General features: G+C 47.5%; 1 protein-coding gene across 4 annotated transcripts in view; it reads right to left on the bottom strand.

The window, feature by feature from the left end:
• Positions 1-12,200, bottom strand: part of LOC149365505 (uncharacterized) — a 38,622-nt gene that overhangs the window by 19,165 nt on the left and 7,257 nt on the right. For all 4 annotated transcript variants that reach the window (XR_016282877.1, XR_016282878.1, XM_089543126.1 and 1 more), the window contains exons 5-10: positions 8,811-8,975; positions 5,893-6,315; positions 5,061-5,144; positions 3,735-3,779; positions 3,274-3,383; positions 44-97 (exon numbers count right to left, since the gene is read on the bottom strand). Coding sequence is in view for 2 of the 4 variants with exons in the window: in XM_089543126.1 (XP_089399252.1) it covers positions 44-97; positions 3,274-3,383; positions 3,735-3,779; positions 5,061-5,144; positions 5,893-6,315; positions 8,811-8,975 (881 nt within the window). In the remaining 2 variants the exon portion in view is untranslated. The remainder of the gene's footprint in view (positions 1-43; positions 98-3,273; positions 3,384-3,734; positions 3,780-5,060; positions 5,145-5,892; positions 6,316-8,810; positions 8,976-12,200) is intronic.

Below are 12,200 nucleotides of genomic sequence, written 5' to 3'. Positions count from 1 at the left end.
TAGCGGTGAGGCCAACATTGTGTCAACAATGAGTGCCACTTACCCTGAAAGCTTGGTTCAGCTTAGCTTCATTCTGAGGCGGCGTCGACCACACTCCCTGAAAGACAAAGACAGCAAAATGTAGCAGGGATACCAAATATACAGGCTACTGCAGTAGAATCTCAATGATACGAATCTCACAGGGTCATAAAGAATATTCGCATCATCAAAATTCATATCATTCGCAAGGAACAAAGTCTGTACGCGGAAGCATGAAAATGCATTCACGCAGATCTGTTTATGGCTCATTGCTCGTGGTGCATACCGCGTGGCTAGGAATCAAACAACGGCGACGCGCAGGCAGCGGTTAGTGCTCGAGGGTTCGGACACAGCTCATACGGACACGGCTCATATGATGCATAGTTGTGTGAGAGAGCATTCTGAAAGTCTGCAGACTATATGCGATGCACCTCAGTCGGAGAATTTTAAGAGTTTGTATCATCCCAAATTTTGTATCAACACAAGTGTATCATCGAGGTTCTACTATAAGCTTGCTCAAGCCTTTCTGCATGTGCAAGGAGGTGCACAAAACGACACCAAAGCAAACAATGCTGAAGAAACGTTTCACTTTGATTTTGCACCACACCAACACGAGTTTGATCGAATTCATGGACCTACTGCAAATGGCGTCAACATGATGCATGAAATGGGCGTCCAGAAACACATTTCTCCCAACCTAAGCACATGCAACTGGCGCAGTAGGCCATTTGGCATCATTCAGCTGCAAACAGCAGGCACAGCAGAACATGCAGAAGCATATGTGGTGAAAAGGTGACACAATTATGTACAGTAGAACCTCGTTAATTCGAAGTGCGTCGCACCGCGAAAAATCATCGAATTAACCGGGTTTTCGAATTATCAAAAATCGACGAAAAACGAGAAATAAATGTACGAAACATGGCTGCATCAACACTGCACCTTTATTTTGCCTGAAAAACGGTCACTTGAAGTAGTTATCGATGCACGACTGCTTGGCGCGGTAGTTAGCCGCTAGGCCGCGTCCTCCAGTCTACTTACAGTGCGCCGCTACACAGAGTTTTGTACTTCGGCATTGGCGCGTTTACACTCCGACGTTCTCGGCGCGCGGGCGAGAGCCGGTTGTGGTCGGATACGTCAGATCGACGACACAGTTCGGGAGCTTCGTTCGACAAGCCGCCTGGGAGAGGATGCGAGTGGCGATGGGGGTAGGGGGAGGAGTGGCGTGGGAGGCGTGCGCGGTGCATTCTGGGTGGACGGCTTCGGCGCGCTCCGACGCGCGCTACGTCGGGGTCGCGGCACCGAACAATCAAAACACTACGAGCAGCGCCTGCCACGAGCTAGACAAACAACGGAAACGGAGCCAGAAAAATTGTGACCTAATGGCACCTAGTTGTTGCTTTGTCAACTAAAGCTAGCCTCCGAGACAAGTTGTCGACTGTGCAGATCGCTGAGGCAGCAAAGCACCGGAAACCGAAAATTGATTTACAGTGCCGCCTGGCTGCCACTCTGGCAACTCAACTACAGTGAAAGCTCGTTAATTCAAAACTCGATAATTCGAATTTTCGGATAATTCGAACTACACTACTTGGTCCGGCCAAGCTGCATAGAGATCTGTGTATAAAAAAGCCCGTTAATTCGAAAGCGAGTCGGTTCCGTTACGGATAATTCGACTACGCGCCACCGCGTCTGGGCGGCTTGGCACACAGCATGTGGTCAAAAAAAAAAAAGCACCTCCTCCGCATAGTTAGCTGCGTACGTCCTAAATGGGGACAGAAGATGGAACTAGATAAAACCTTGGAAAAGTGGGTAAAGCTTAAATGGCACCATCACCGGCGCGGTGGCCGGCGGCCCGAGGGTAGGGGTTGGCGACCGCGCTGGCGGCTGCCTACCCTCTTTTCTGCGCAACCTCCGGAACTCGCATCTAAATACTCGTTAATTCGAGCCCTGTTAATTCGAAAATACGGATAAGCACTGTCAGCGCGGTCCCAGCCAACGCCCATGAAGGCTATGACTTCGGACCGGCGCTACAAATTACGAGCGAAAAACTTTTTTTTTCTTTGCGAGTGTCGTCCATGCTTCCACCCATCGGTCGGACGCCAACGGAAGCGCGCTCAGCGCGAACAAGACGCCGGCTTTTGAGTGGCAGTAGACGGCGTCCGCCCCAATCACCCATGGTACATAAGGCGAACATACTGAAAACGGGGCTTGCACAACCGAACAAGCGCTGGCACTCTGCCAAAGTTCGCTTCCCCCTTGCTGGAGCTACCCCCCCCCCCCCTCCCGGCCTAAGAATCTGAAAAAAAAAAAAAAAAAGCGTCAGTCGTTAACGCTTCCCTCCGTTTGGCACCGTCACGGCCCACAACGCATTTCTTGGCGGCGCGCCAAGGTGCTGCGCAGCGATAAAATCACTTATCGCTGCGCAGCATCTCGGCGCGCCCCCAAGAAATGCGTTGTGGGCTTATCGCTGCGCAGCATCTTGGCGCGCCGCCAAGAAATGCGTTGTGGGCCGTGACGGTGCCAAACGGAGGGAAGCGTTAACGACTGACTTTTTTTTTCACATTCTTAGGCAAAAATCGGGGGGGGGGGGTTCATTATGTGAGTGGGTTCGTTACGCGAGTATAAATACCCTACATATACCGTAATGCAAATGGTTCTTGTCGGTTTTTTCGCGGCCATTCGATAATTCGAACATCGGATAATTCGAACTTTTTTCCCGGTCCCGTGAAGTTCGAATTAACGAGCTTTTACTGTATATTGGCCTCAGGGACTGGCGACTCATTTTTCTCTTCGCAAATCACGGAGGCCACGCTGGCTGTTCAAATTATACGGCAAATTTTGCATGATAACTGTTGGGACCACTGAAAACCTTCGAATTACGCGGGATTTCGAATAAACCGAGTTCGAATTAACGGGGTTTTACTGTATCTCCAGTTTTAGCATGTTGCCTAAACCTCAACTCAAAACAAATCGAAAGACACTCTTGCTTAGAAGAAGTGCAATATAAAATTATCCAAGGCATGTCAGTGAATAATGCATCCTGCTGCAGGGTTAATAACACCATACACACAGGTCATAGCAACAGCAACAAAAAAAAAAAGAAAAGCGAGACCAATAAGTTTGATGTCTCTACTCCATTAAGAATTCAACTGAATACAACATCCTGACTAGAACGCAGAGATACAAGGTGCATGCAAAAGCTCAAAGCATTCATGAAACCGAACAACCCTGGATGGATGCCACAAAAAGGTCACCCACCTTTGCTTTGGAGAGTGCAACATTTTCATGGTTGTTACTTTTGACAAGGAAGAACCTGGCATTCCGGAAAAAGTACTTCATGAGGTGCTGATCAGTGTGTTCAGAATGCTCTGCAAACAAAGACATCAAAGGAAAACAAGTTTTACCCGAGGAAGTCAAAGTCAGCAACTGGACAGAGCAAAGCTCAGATGCGTTGAGCGAGCTATAAGCAACCACCTCAGCTGTTTTTAGTCCCAGCGGCAAGACTTACTCAATAAAGGAGTTTGATAAATATGTCGAACTTATGCCAACACAACACAAGGTGTCCAAACAGCAGAATGTAAAATTTATCAGCAATAACTTGAAGCTCAAGTCCAGCCACACCTCTACAGCCCACTAGACATTAAGTACAGATGCTCGATGAAGCTGGAGACCAGCCACCTGCACAGATCGTACCGCAGCAAAGCAAAATGTAGACTCACCACGCCTTCCAACAGACGAAGAGACACGTGGCCGCTTTGGTGCTCCTGAAGAAAAAAAGAAGAAAGAACACAACATTCGCACTTTTTTCTCTCTCTCTCTCTTGTCTTTTTTTCTGCAGAAAATGAGGCAGTCAATTCTAAAGGCAAGAGCGAAATCTCACCAACTTAGTACCGAAGTAAAAATTGATCGATCCAAAGGGAAACCGTTAAAGAACTGCCTTGACCTGAGCTTACTTTAATGCCTGTCAATAGTTACAGTCTCTAGTGAAGCCTCATTTCAAAGCACACTGCTGAAGTCACCTTTCTTTCTGAAGCGATACTATCAGCTCATTTTGCAGAACCTCGCTATGAAAGGGTTGGCGAGATTCGTCGTGCAGACGCACGAGGGAAAACTAGTCGCACCAATGTACTCTTATTAGCATTGGAGGCCGCGGAGGCTTTACCATTTTTATTTGACACTTCTGACAGCATGTGAGCAGAAAAGCAAATGACGGAACTATGAAATATGAAAAATCATCCTTTCAGCACAATTTTCATCCTGAAGGCAGATGGCCATCACCCAGGTTTTCCCCAATTAGACTTGGATGCTAACAGATTTTGGTAGTTTTCCCGAGGGGCATCCAAAGATCTGACCTCTAGTTAATTTGGACGTTTTTCCCGGCCCATTCAGAACTGATGAGGCTTTACTGAACTCCTAGTTAAAAGAACTGCTCTGTTGCTGTCACATTCTCAAAGCAATAATTTATTGCAATTATTACATCACCCTACCTCACCCACATGTTTCTTTTAAGAGATCATAATTGTCAGCAACTGATAATTCAGGCCAGCTCTTCCTTACAGTCATTCCATTTATTCTAGCACTCTATAACCTTTGTAATAAAAGTAAATATCTCACTGGTGAAAAAAAGTCCATGAAATTTAGCAGCAGAACCAGTTAAACACAAATTCTAGAATAAGGACATAATTAACCAGACCAGCCTTAAATCTAGACATGCAAATCAACACTCAGTCCTCAGGGACATTTGTAATTGTGCCTTGCATAATCTGCACGTATTAACAATTCTTCTTGTATTTGCCTTACTGTAATAGTTCCCATCCAGTACGAGCCCCAAAAACCTAGGAGTGTTGCAATTAAATATATGAATCCCAGCCGTTGATGTTCAGAGGAATGAATGATCACCTTTATACATGTGAAAGAACTTCCTCCATTTACATCTGAATACAAATGAACTAATTTGAGACAATGAGGTTTAAAAACACATCAACAGCTGGCAGTGAATATGCTCCCAGCAGAGGATTCGATTGCACGGCAGAGAGGGCACTCACTTTCCGCACTCCTGTTCTTTCTGTCGTAGATGATTGGAGAATGACGCCTCTTGCGGGAAACATGGTGCCTGGGCGAGTGGCCACCTGGAGAGATGGAGGGGGCACACATCAGAATACTCAGTGTATGCTACAAAGGCGCCACCTTTGCTGGGTTGAACAACTAACCTTATTGAATTGCCCCTCAACTCGCACAGCATTAGTACAGTGGCATTCTGCTGGACAGGAGAAGTTAGGTTAGGTTTGGGTTTTCAAGGTGAAAGCCTTTAATGGCTCATACTTGCGGCCATGACTCTGTCTGTCTGTCAGTTACATAAAACGTTTTTGATCTGTGCTGTTTAAAACGGATGGCGCCATCCATCCACATGGCAAGTATTAAGGCGAAAGCCTTTAATGGCTCATACTCACAGCCATGATTATGTCCGTCTGCCCATCCATTACATCTGAAGTGAATGTCATAACTAGTTACAATTGACGACCGATTGTAACTAGTTATGGGACCATGAAAACGACACCGCGGAGCACCTGGCAGAGGTTAGAGCTATCGTAGTTGCTCAAATTACCTCAAAAAGCAGATGACGCTAACAGATTTCTTTGCCAAATAAAGGTACGTCCTGTTGCGGCAAACATTTTTTTTGTTGTTGTTCATTCGATATTTCAACATTCGGAAAATTCAACAATTTTTCGCGGTCCCATCAGTGTCGAATTAACGAGCTTTTACAATAACAAACAACTGAAGCCACAAAGAGTGGCTAGTGATCAAGAAAGACATATAAAGGGCTCAACAAGACCCTTCCAGGGCTCTTTTCAAACCAACTGAGACATGCATTCTCACCTTGCTCTGACACCACCGATGACGACCCGGTGTAAGACTGCGACCTTGAACGTGACCTGGACCTCGACCTGGACCTCGAAGTGCTTGAGCCTAGGCTGCATGAGCAGCTCTCGTGGCCAGAGGACGACGCCTCACTCCGAGTATCGTAGTCAGGGTTGCCCGCCGCGTTCCCGCCACCGCGGCCCTCAGAGGTGCCACTCGCGTGACCCCCTCCGCCCATGACAAAACTGACGACCGGGTCGGAAGGGCGCGCACCAAGCAGGCTTGATGAGGAGCTGCCACCGGCTGTTGCAGCAGCTGGCGGAAGAGGCTCCTCTGCTACCTGCAGCTCTTCCGCGGTGGGCGTCACGTGAAGCCGGTCCTGGTCTTCGTCCGGCGGCTCAGTCTTCACGACAACGGGAGGCACCACAGCTGGCTTGGGGGCTGTCAGAGGATAGAGTGTGGTCGTGCATACTTTGTGAACCACATTAATTCAAACTCAAACAAGACCAAAAGCCTGCTCATAGCATGCAAAGTTCACATCAATAGGTGAATCGATGTTGACAGAGCTTAAAAGTCGGTACAAATAAACCAAAAATTTGAACTAACAAGAATCAACTGTATGCTTTTTTTTTTTTACTGCCATATTTTTGGAAGTGAGAATAGCTAAAACAGTAAATGGAGTAAAATAATACTCCTCCTGCTTTACAATCTCATAATCTTAGGTGAAACTAATACACAACTCAAGAAGCACAACAACTATTCTTCGCTACGCTGCATTGAAATATTACATCACAAGACCCTCCAAACTACTGTTCAAACTTGGCATGCTAAAGCTCAGTTGTCCAGCAAACTAGTTTCCAATACACCTGTTGCCACTACAAAGCTTAAGTGATAGGAAATTTAAAAAAAAAAAACGCAGGAATCAAAGTGCAACTACATACACCAATTCACCTCATTCTAATAAAAATAAACTGTTTCATTCTACAGCCTGCATTAAAGTGCAACAAAATGCACCAATTAACCAATTATTAAATAAACTGTTTCATCATTCCATGGCTTCCATGCAATAATCATGACGAGCCTAGCCTAAGCAGCACTCATTACTACCCCACACCTCTTCTGTAACTTCAAAGATGAAAAAAAAAAAAGTATACACAAGTAAACTGCGCATTCTTGAAAAACTCTCTGCTGCCTATGCTGTAACTTCTGTGATGTTAACAAGGTGAAAAGTGGGGCTGGTTGGTGGTTGATCTTTACTGAAAAACAGTGCTTACATGAGACAGATAAGAGTGGGGACACGACACTACAGTGCAGTCCACTTATAACGATATCGAAAAATCCGGAAAAAATGATCGTTATAACCGATCATCGCTATATCTGGACTGCCATAAAAATGGCTGCCAAACTTACCTCTGTAGCTCCTGACTCAAGTTTTACACTTGTGCTGAAGAACAGTAATTGCAGAACGTACGATTTGTGAAACAACGCGTTTATTCGTCACGTTTAACAAGTGCCTCAAGCGTTAGGTGCGCTAAAGTAATTTGATATGGGCACTTGCTTGCGTGGCAGTTGCAGTTTCACTACTGCAGTGTGCATAGCATCCAGCTGCTGCGCGTACACTGGCGGCAACCCTTTCACGTGCATAAAGTCGATCAGTGATTCTATCTTGCACAGCGCACTTTGCGTAGTCATCGGTGTCGAAGGTGGGCCAGTGTCAGTTTCGTCGTCGCTGTCGCTGCTGCCGCCGCACTCTGCCGTGACAACAGATTCTCGGTGACCTCCTCGCAGAACGTAGCAGCACTATCTGCACTTAGGAACTCCTCCATGGATGTACCATTCATTTCGTCGACATTTGCGGCGTGCTCCCAGAGCTCAGTAATGTCCGCAGCTTCCACCATATCAGTTTCCACGTCAGGGGGGGTTTCGTCCTGGCGCACAAAGCCCGCCTTCTTGAAGCAGTTTGATCTTCAAGTCCGCGGCCTGCTCTGACGTGCCAGAAACACGATCGGTTGCTAAAATTAGCCATTCCAGCACGCGTCGCCGATACAATGCTTTGAAATAGGCGATCACGCCGGCATCCAACGGCTGCAGGCACTGCGCTTGTTCTGCTCTCGTACAGGCGCGCGAGGGGCGCCCCGCTTCTCTTTTTTTCCCCCTCTCTCTCTCTCATCGGCTGCAGGCACTGCGCTTGTTCTCTCTTACAGGCACGCGAAGGGGCGAAGGGCGCCCCCGCTTCGTTTTTTTTTTTTTGCCTCTCTCTTTCCCATCGTCTTCCGTAGCCTAGGCGATGCGGCCGACGCGCGGAGCAACTCGCGCCATCTTGCGGCGCTTACGCCAACTCGCGATGCTCGCTTGTGGCCGCCTCGATCTCCTCCGGCGGCGGCGCGCCGCCACGATCACGGAGGCCACGGCTCGCTCTCCGCGGCTTTCGCAATCGGCGCGCACGGAAAAAATGGCGGCAGGCACGGCGAACTCGCGTATCCGAAGTTTTCGCCCGATCTCGGCATCGTTCAAGGGAACTTTGCACCGCGAATGTCACGCTCAGCATGGAAAACGATGTCCAGAAGAAAAAATTCTGATCGTTGTATCCGATATTCGGTCACGGACATATCGTTATATATGGTTGTTTTTTTCCATAGCCTCAATGCATAAGTTGATACTCTTAAGTCAACTTATCGTTATAACCGATATATCGTTATATGTGGTATCGTTATAAGTGGATTGCACTGTATCTGCAAGACCAGTGTCATATCCCCACTCTCCTCTATCTTGTGTAAGCACTGTTTTTCACTACACTATCAGTTAAGATTGTGCAGCTGATTAAAAGAATGTTAAAAAAAAAAAACAAGAACTGCAAAGATAAACTGCACAATATATTTGAACAGTTTTGCAGCGGCTCCGAACTGCATAAAAGTGCGTCACCAGTGGCCACTTACCAGTCACGGCAGTCTTCTCAACCTTCACCTTCGTCGGGGATGTGGCCTCAGAGGCCTTCTGAGCAGTAGCCGGCTTCGGTGCTGTAACCGGCTTTTTCACCGGCTTGTTTGGTGTCTGATGTGTGGTTGGTATCTTTTTTGCGACCGTCTTCTTGATCACCATCCCTATATGACAACAGACAACAGTCATGAGTTCTTCACACAGGACCAGCAGTTATAAAATAAAGTAAAAAACAAAACATTCTGTAAATCATATAAGCAAGGCAAAAGCACTATTAGGCAAACAGCCCTCTGCACAAAGTAGCTTGATGCTCAGTAGCATGATGGCAAAAGTAAAACGTGTATGTCAATTGGAAATGTTCGCATCAAAAGATTCCACACAGGCTCATAAGAGCAAAAAAGCCCGCTCCCTAAATTCCAGCTACTCCTCCTGTACCTGTCTCAACCGGCCTACTCAGCTATGACCGCTGACCTTCCTTTTTGCATACTATTATAATCCAGGGCAGAGTAATAAATCCAACAAAATGTTTCCAATCAATCCATCAATTGATGGAGCATGATGTGGCTGCCAATGGTCGATACCAATTGCTTGCATCTCTAGAACAGCTCCCACACTGGCCTGCTTTCGTTGCCTTCTATGATACAGTTCCAGCAAGCACGATGCTGCAGCAGCTGTAAAAGGCCTGCCCCCCATTGTGTAGGGGCATCAACACATGCAAGCGATGACAGCGAAAGCACAGCAGGCCATGAAACTGGACGGTCGGAGCGGAACAGAGGTTGCTTACAAATGCTACAAACGCAGCTCTTATCACAGGTGCACACACTCAAAGGAGCCTGAACCTAAACAAACGACAATGCATAGTTCGCGTGTCCCACACAAAATGACGGTGAAGGTTTCTTTGTTGTTGAAAATTGTACATTTATTGTTTGGCACAACCAACATCCGTATGCATGTGGCAGGCAGTTACCTACACAGTCTGGAATCATTCTCCTTCTGGATCTCCCGATTTATTCACAACACAAATTGATAATACAAGGGTCAATGACATGAACCATCCAGAGGGGCATAAGCTTTGAGGGAGAAAATTGAAGTTTAACAGTCTACACTTTAAAAATCTAGAGCTAATGTTCCTTTAGCTCTCCAGGTATCCCAGTTCATAAATCAACATTTTAACCATCATATTAACTCGTAAAATTCAAGTGAGCTGAATTTTTTTTTTTTTTTCTCGTTTCTCACAAAGCAAATTTCATGTTATCAAAGGTTTCTGAGAGAAAAATCTTAATTCAATGATCGTGGCATGTGGCATGTTTGTTGCACTTTCGTTTCATATTGGAGTTCGATACTTTAAACATTAGGTCAAATGAGTGGACAGCCATATACAGTGAAATCTCGATACAACGAACTTCGCGGGACTCCCGCGAATCGTTCGTTAAACTGAAATATCGTAGTAACGAAATAATCGGAAACAAAAGGTAATAAATACGCCGCAGAAAGAAAATTTCATACCTTTAGAAAGGGCTCTCGCGTGGGCCAGGCATGCATCAAATAACAACACAACAAGCACACTTTCTTGTGTCTTTATTTAAAGAAATCGGTAATTTTCTTTTGGCGACTGTGGCACATGCTCCCCAAGACAAACGTTTCAACGTCGTCGAATTTCTTATGGACAGATTCAGGCACTTCGTCACAGCGTGCGATGAAAGCGCGAATCTTGCCAAACGACGCCAAAACATCTGAAGTTGAGACAGCTTCGTCCACATGGTCCGTGCGCGGCGGTTCTGCGTCGTCTTCCTCGTCATCCTCATCTCCTTGATCGTTCTCGCGCAAGCTGGTGACGATGTCTTCTTCGGTCAGCTCGGCTGATGTTAAAGCTTCGCTGTCGCACGGAACGTAGTCCGCAAAAGTTACCGACGGGTCTACGGACATTTTCTCGGCAATTTCGTCCCACAAGGCACCGCTTTCATCCCGTATGTCGTCGCTTTGTTCCAAGTTAGGCGGCGCGATTGCGACTTCGCAATCTTCTGCCTGCGCGGACTTCAAAAGTCCAGCTTTCCGCCAGCAGTTTTTAATGGTGCACGCTTTCACGCTCCACCACGCTCCAGTGAGCATTTCTGCGGCTTGGCGGATGTCAACTGCAGTCGGGCGCCTGAGCCGGATGTTGATGAGCAGTCGCTGCACCAGCCGCTTTCGGAATTCTGCTTTAACACTCTTGATAATTCCCTGGTCTAGGGGCTGGAGCAATGCAGTGTTGTTGGGGGGCAAGAACTCCAGGCGCACATTTGTGAGGCGCACGTTCACGATATGTGCGGAGCAATTGTCCACGATGAGGAGTATTTTCTTCCCATCCCTCCTCATCTGGTCGTCCAGCTTCACGAGCCAACTCGAAAACAACTCTCGCGTCATCCAGGCTCGCTTATTAGCCCTGTATTCGCATGGCAAAGACACTACGTTCTTTAGGCAGCGAGGGCTGGCATACTTCCCTATGACTAGGGGCTTCAGTTTTTTTGTTCCGAGTAGGTTGCAGCAAAACAAAGACGGATACCCGGACGCAGGATTTCTTTCCGCCCTTGCACTTTTTCCCCTTAAAATTCATTGTTTTATCGGGCAGAAGCTGATAAAAGCAGGCTGTTTCGTCAGCATTGTACAGTCAAACCCGTTTATAACGAATAGCATGATTCAACGCGAATAGTTCGTTATATGAAGTATTTCGTTATAACCGAACCCGCTTTTAACGAACCTTTAACAAACCTCAGTACCAAATTCGTTATACACGAGTTCGTAAGCCGGCTTGCGAAGACGACAGCCGTCAGCGTTTGGGTGCTCCTGCGCATTTCCTCTGATGGCCGACTTGTTTTTCAAGATGGTGCTTAACGTGCTCCTCGGAATCTTGAAGTGCGCGGCAACGTCAGCCTTTAATCATCTCAAGTTTGTAGGAAAGCGGCACGGCACGCCGCTGCTTCGTCGTCATCTTGCAGGATGTAGCGGCGGAATGTGTCGGCAGCAAAGTAGGGACGTCCGGAAGCGAGCAGCACGACTTGCAAACGCGAGCAAAGAAAGCTGAGAAGACGCGGGAAAGCGTCGCGGGGCCGCGCATGCGCAGTGGAGGGAGCCCTAAGCTACTGCAGAAAGAGCCTCCCGGGCCGATTGCCCTGCATTTCACGAAAGCGCGGCGCGGGGGCAGGCAGCGGGGCGTCGCGACATGGAACCGGCGCAGTACCGCGTTGGCGGTCCTTTGACGACCGATTGCACGCGATAGCGGCGATTGCGGCACCGATTGCGGCACCGATTGTGGCCCGGAAATGGCTGCCTAGAGATACTGGATGCGGGCACAAAGGCGCGTTGGCGGGCGTTTGGCGTTTGGTGAGCGATCGCGCGCGCTGAGAGTTCGC

The sequence above is a fragment of the Amblyomma mixtum genome, chromosome 1 (genome assembly GCF_055824585.1).
Source record: "Amblyomma mixtum isolate Tamu chromosome 1, ASM5582458v1, whole genome shotgun sequence".
Classification (NCBI taxonomy): Eukaryota; Metazoa; Arthropoda; class Arachnida; order Ixodida; family Ixodidae; genus Amblyomma; species Amblyomma mixtum.
Note: the sequence above shows the minus strand (reverse complement) of the source record. Positions and strands in the feature narration are given on the sequence as shown.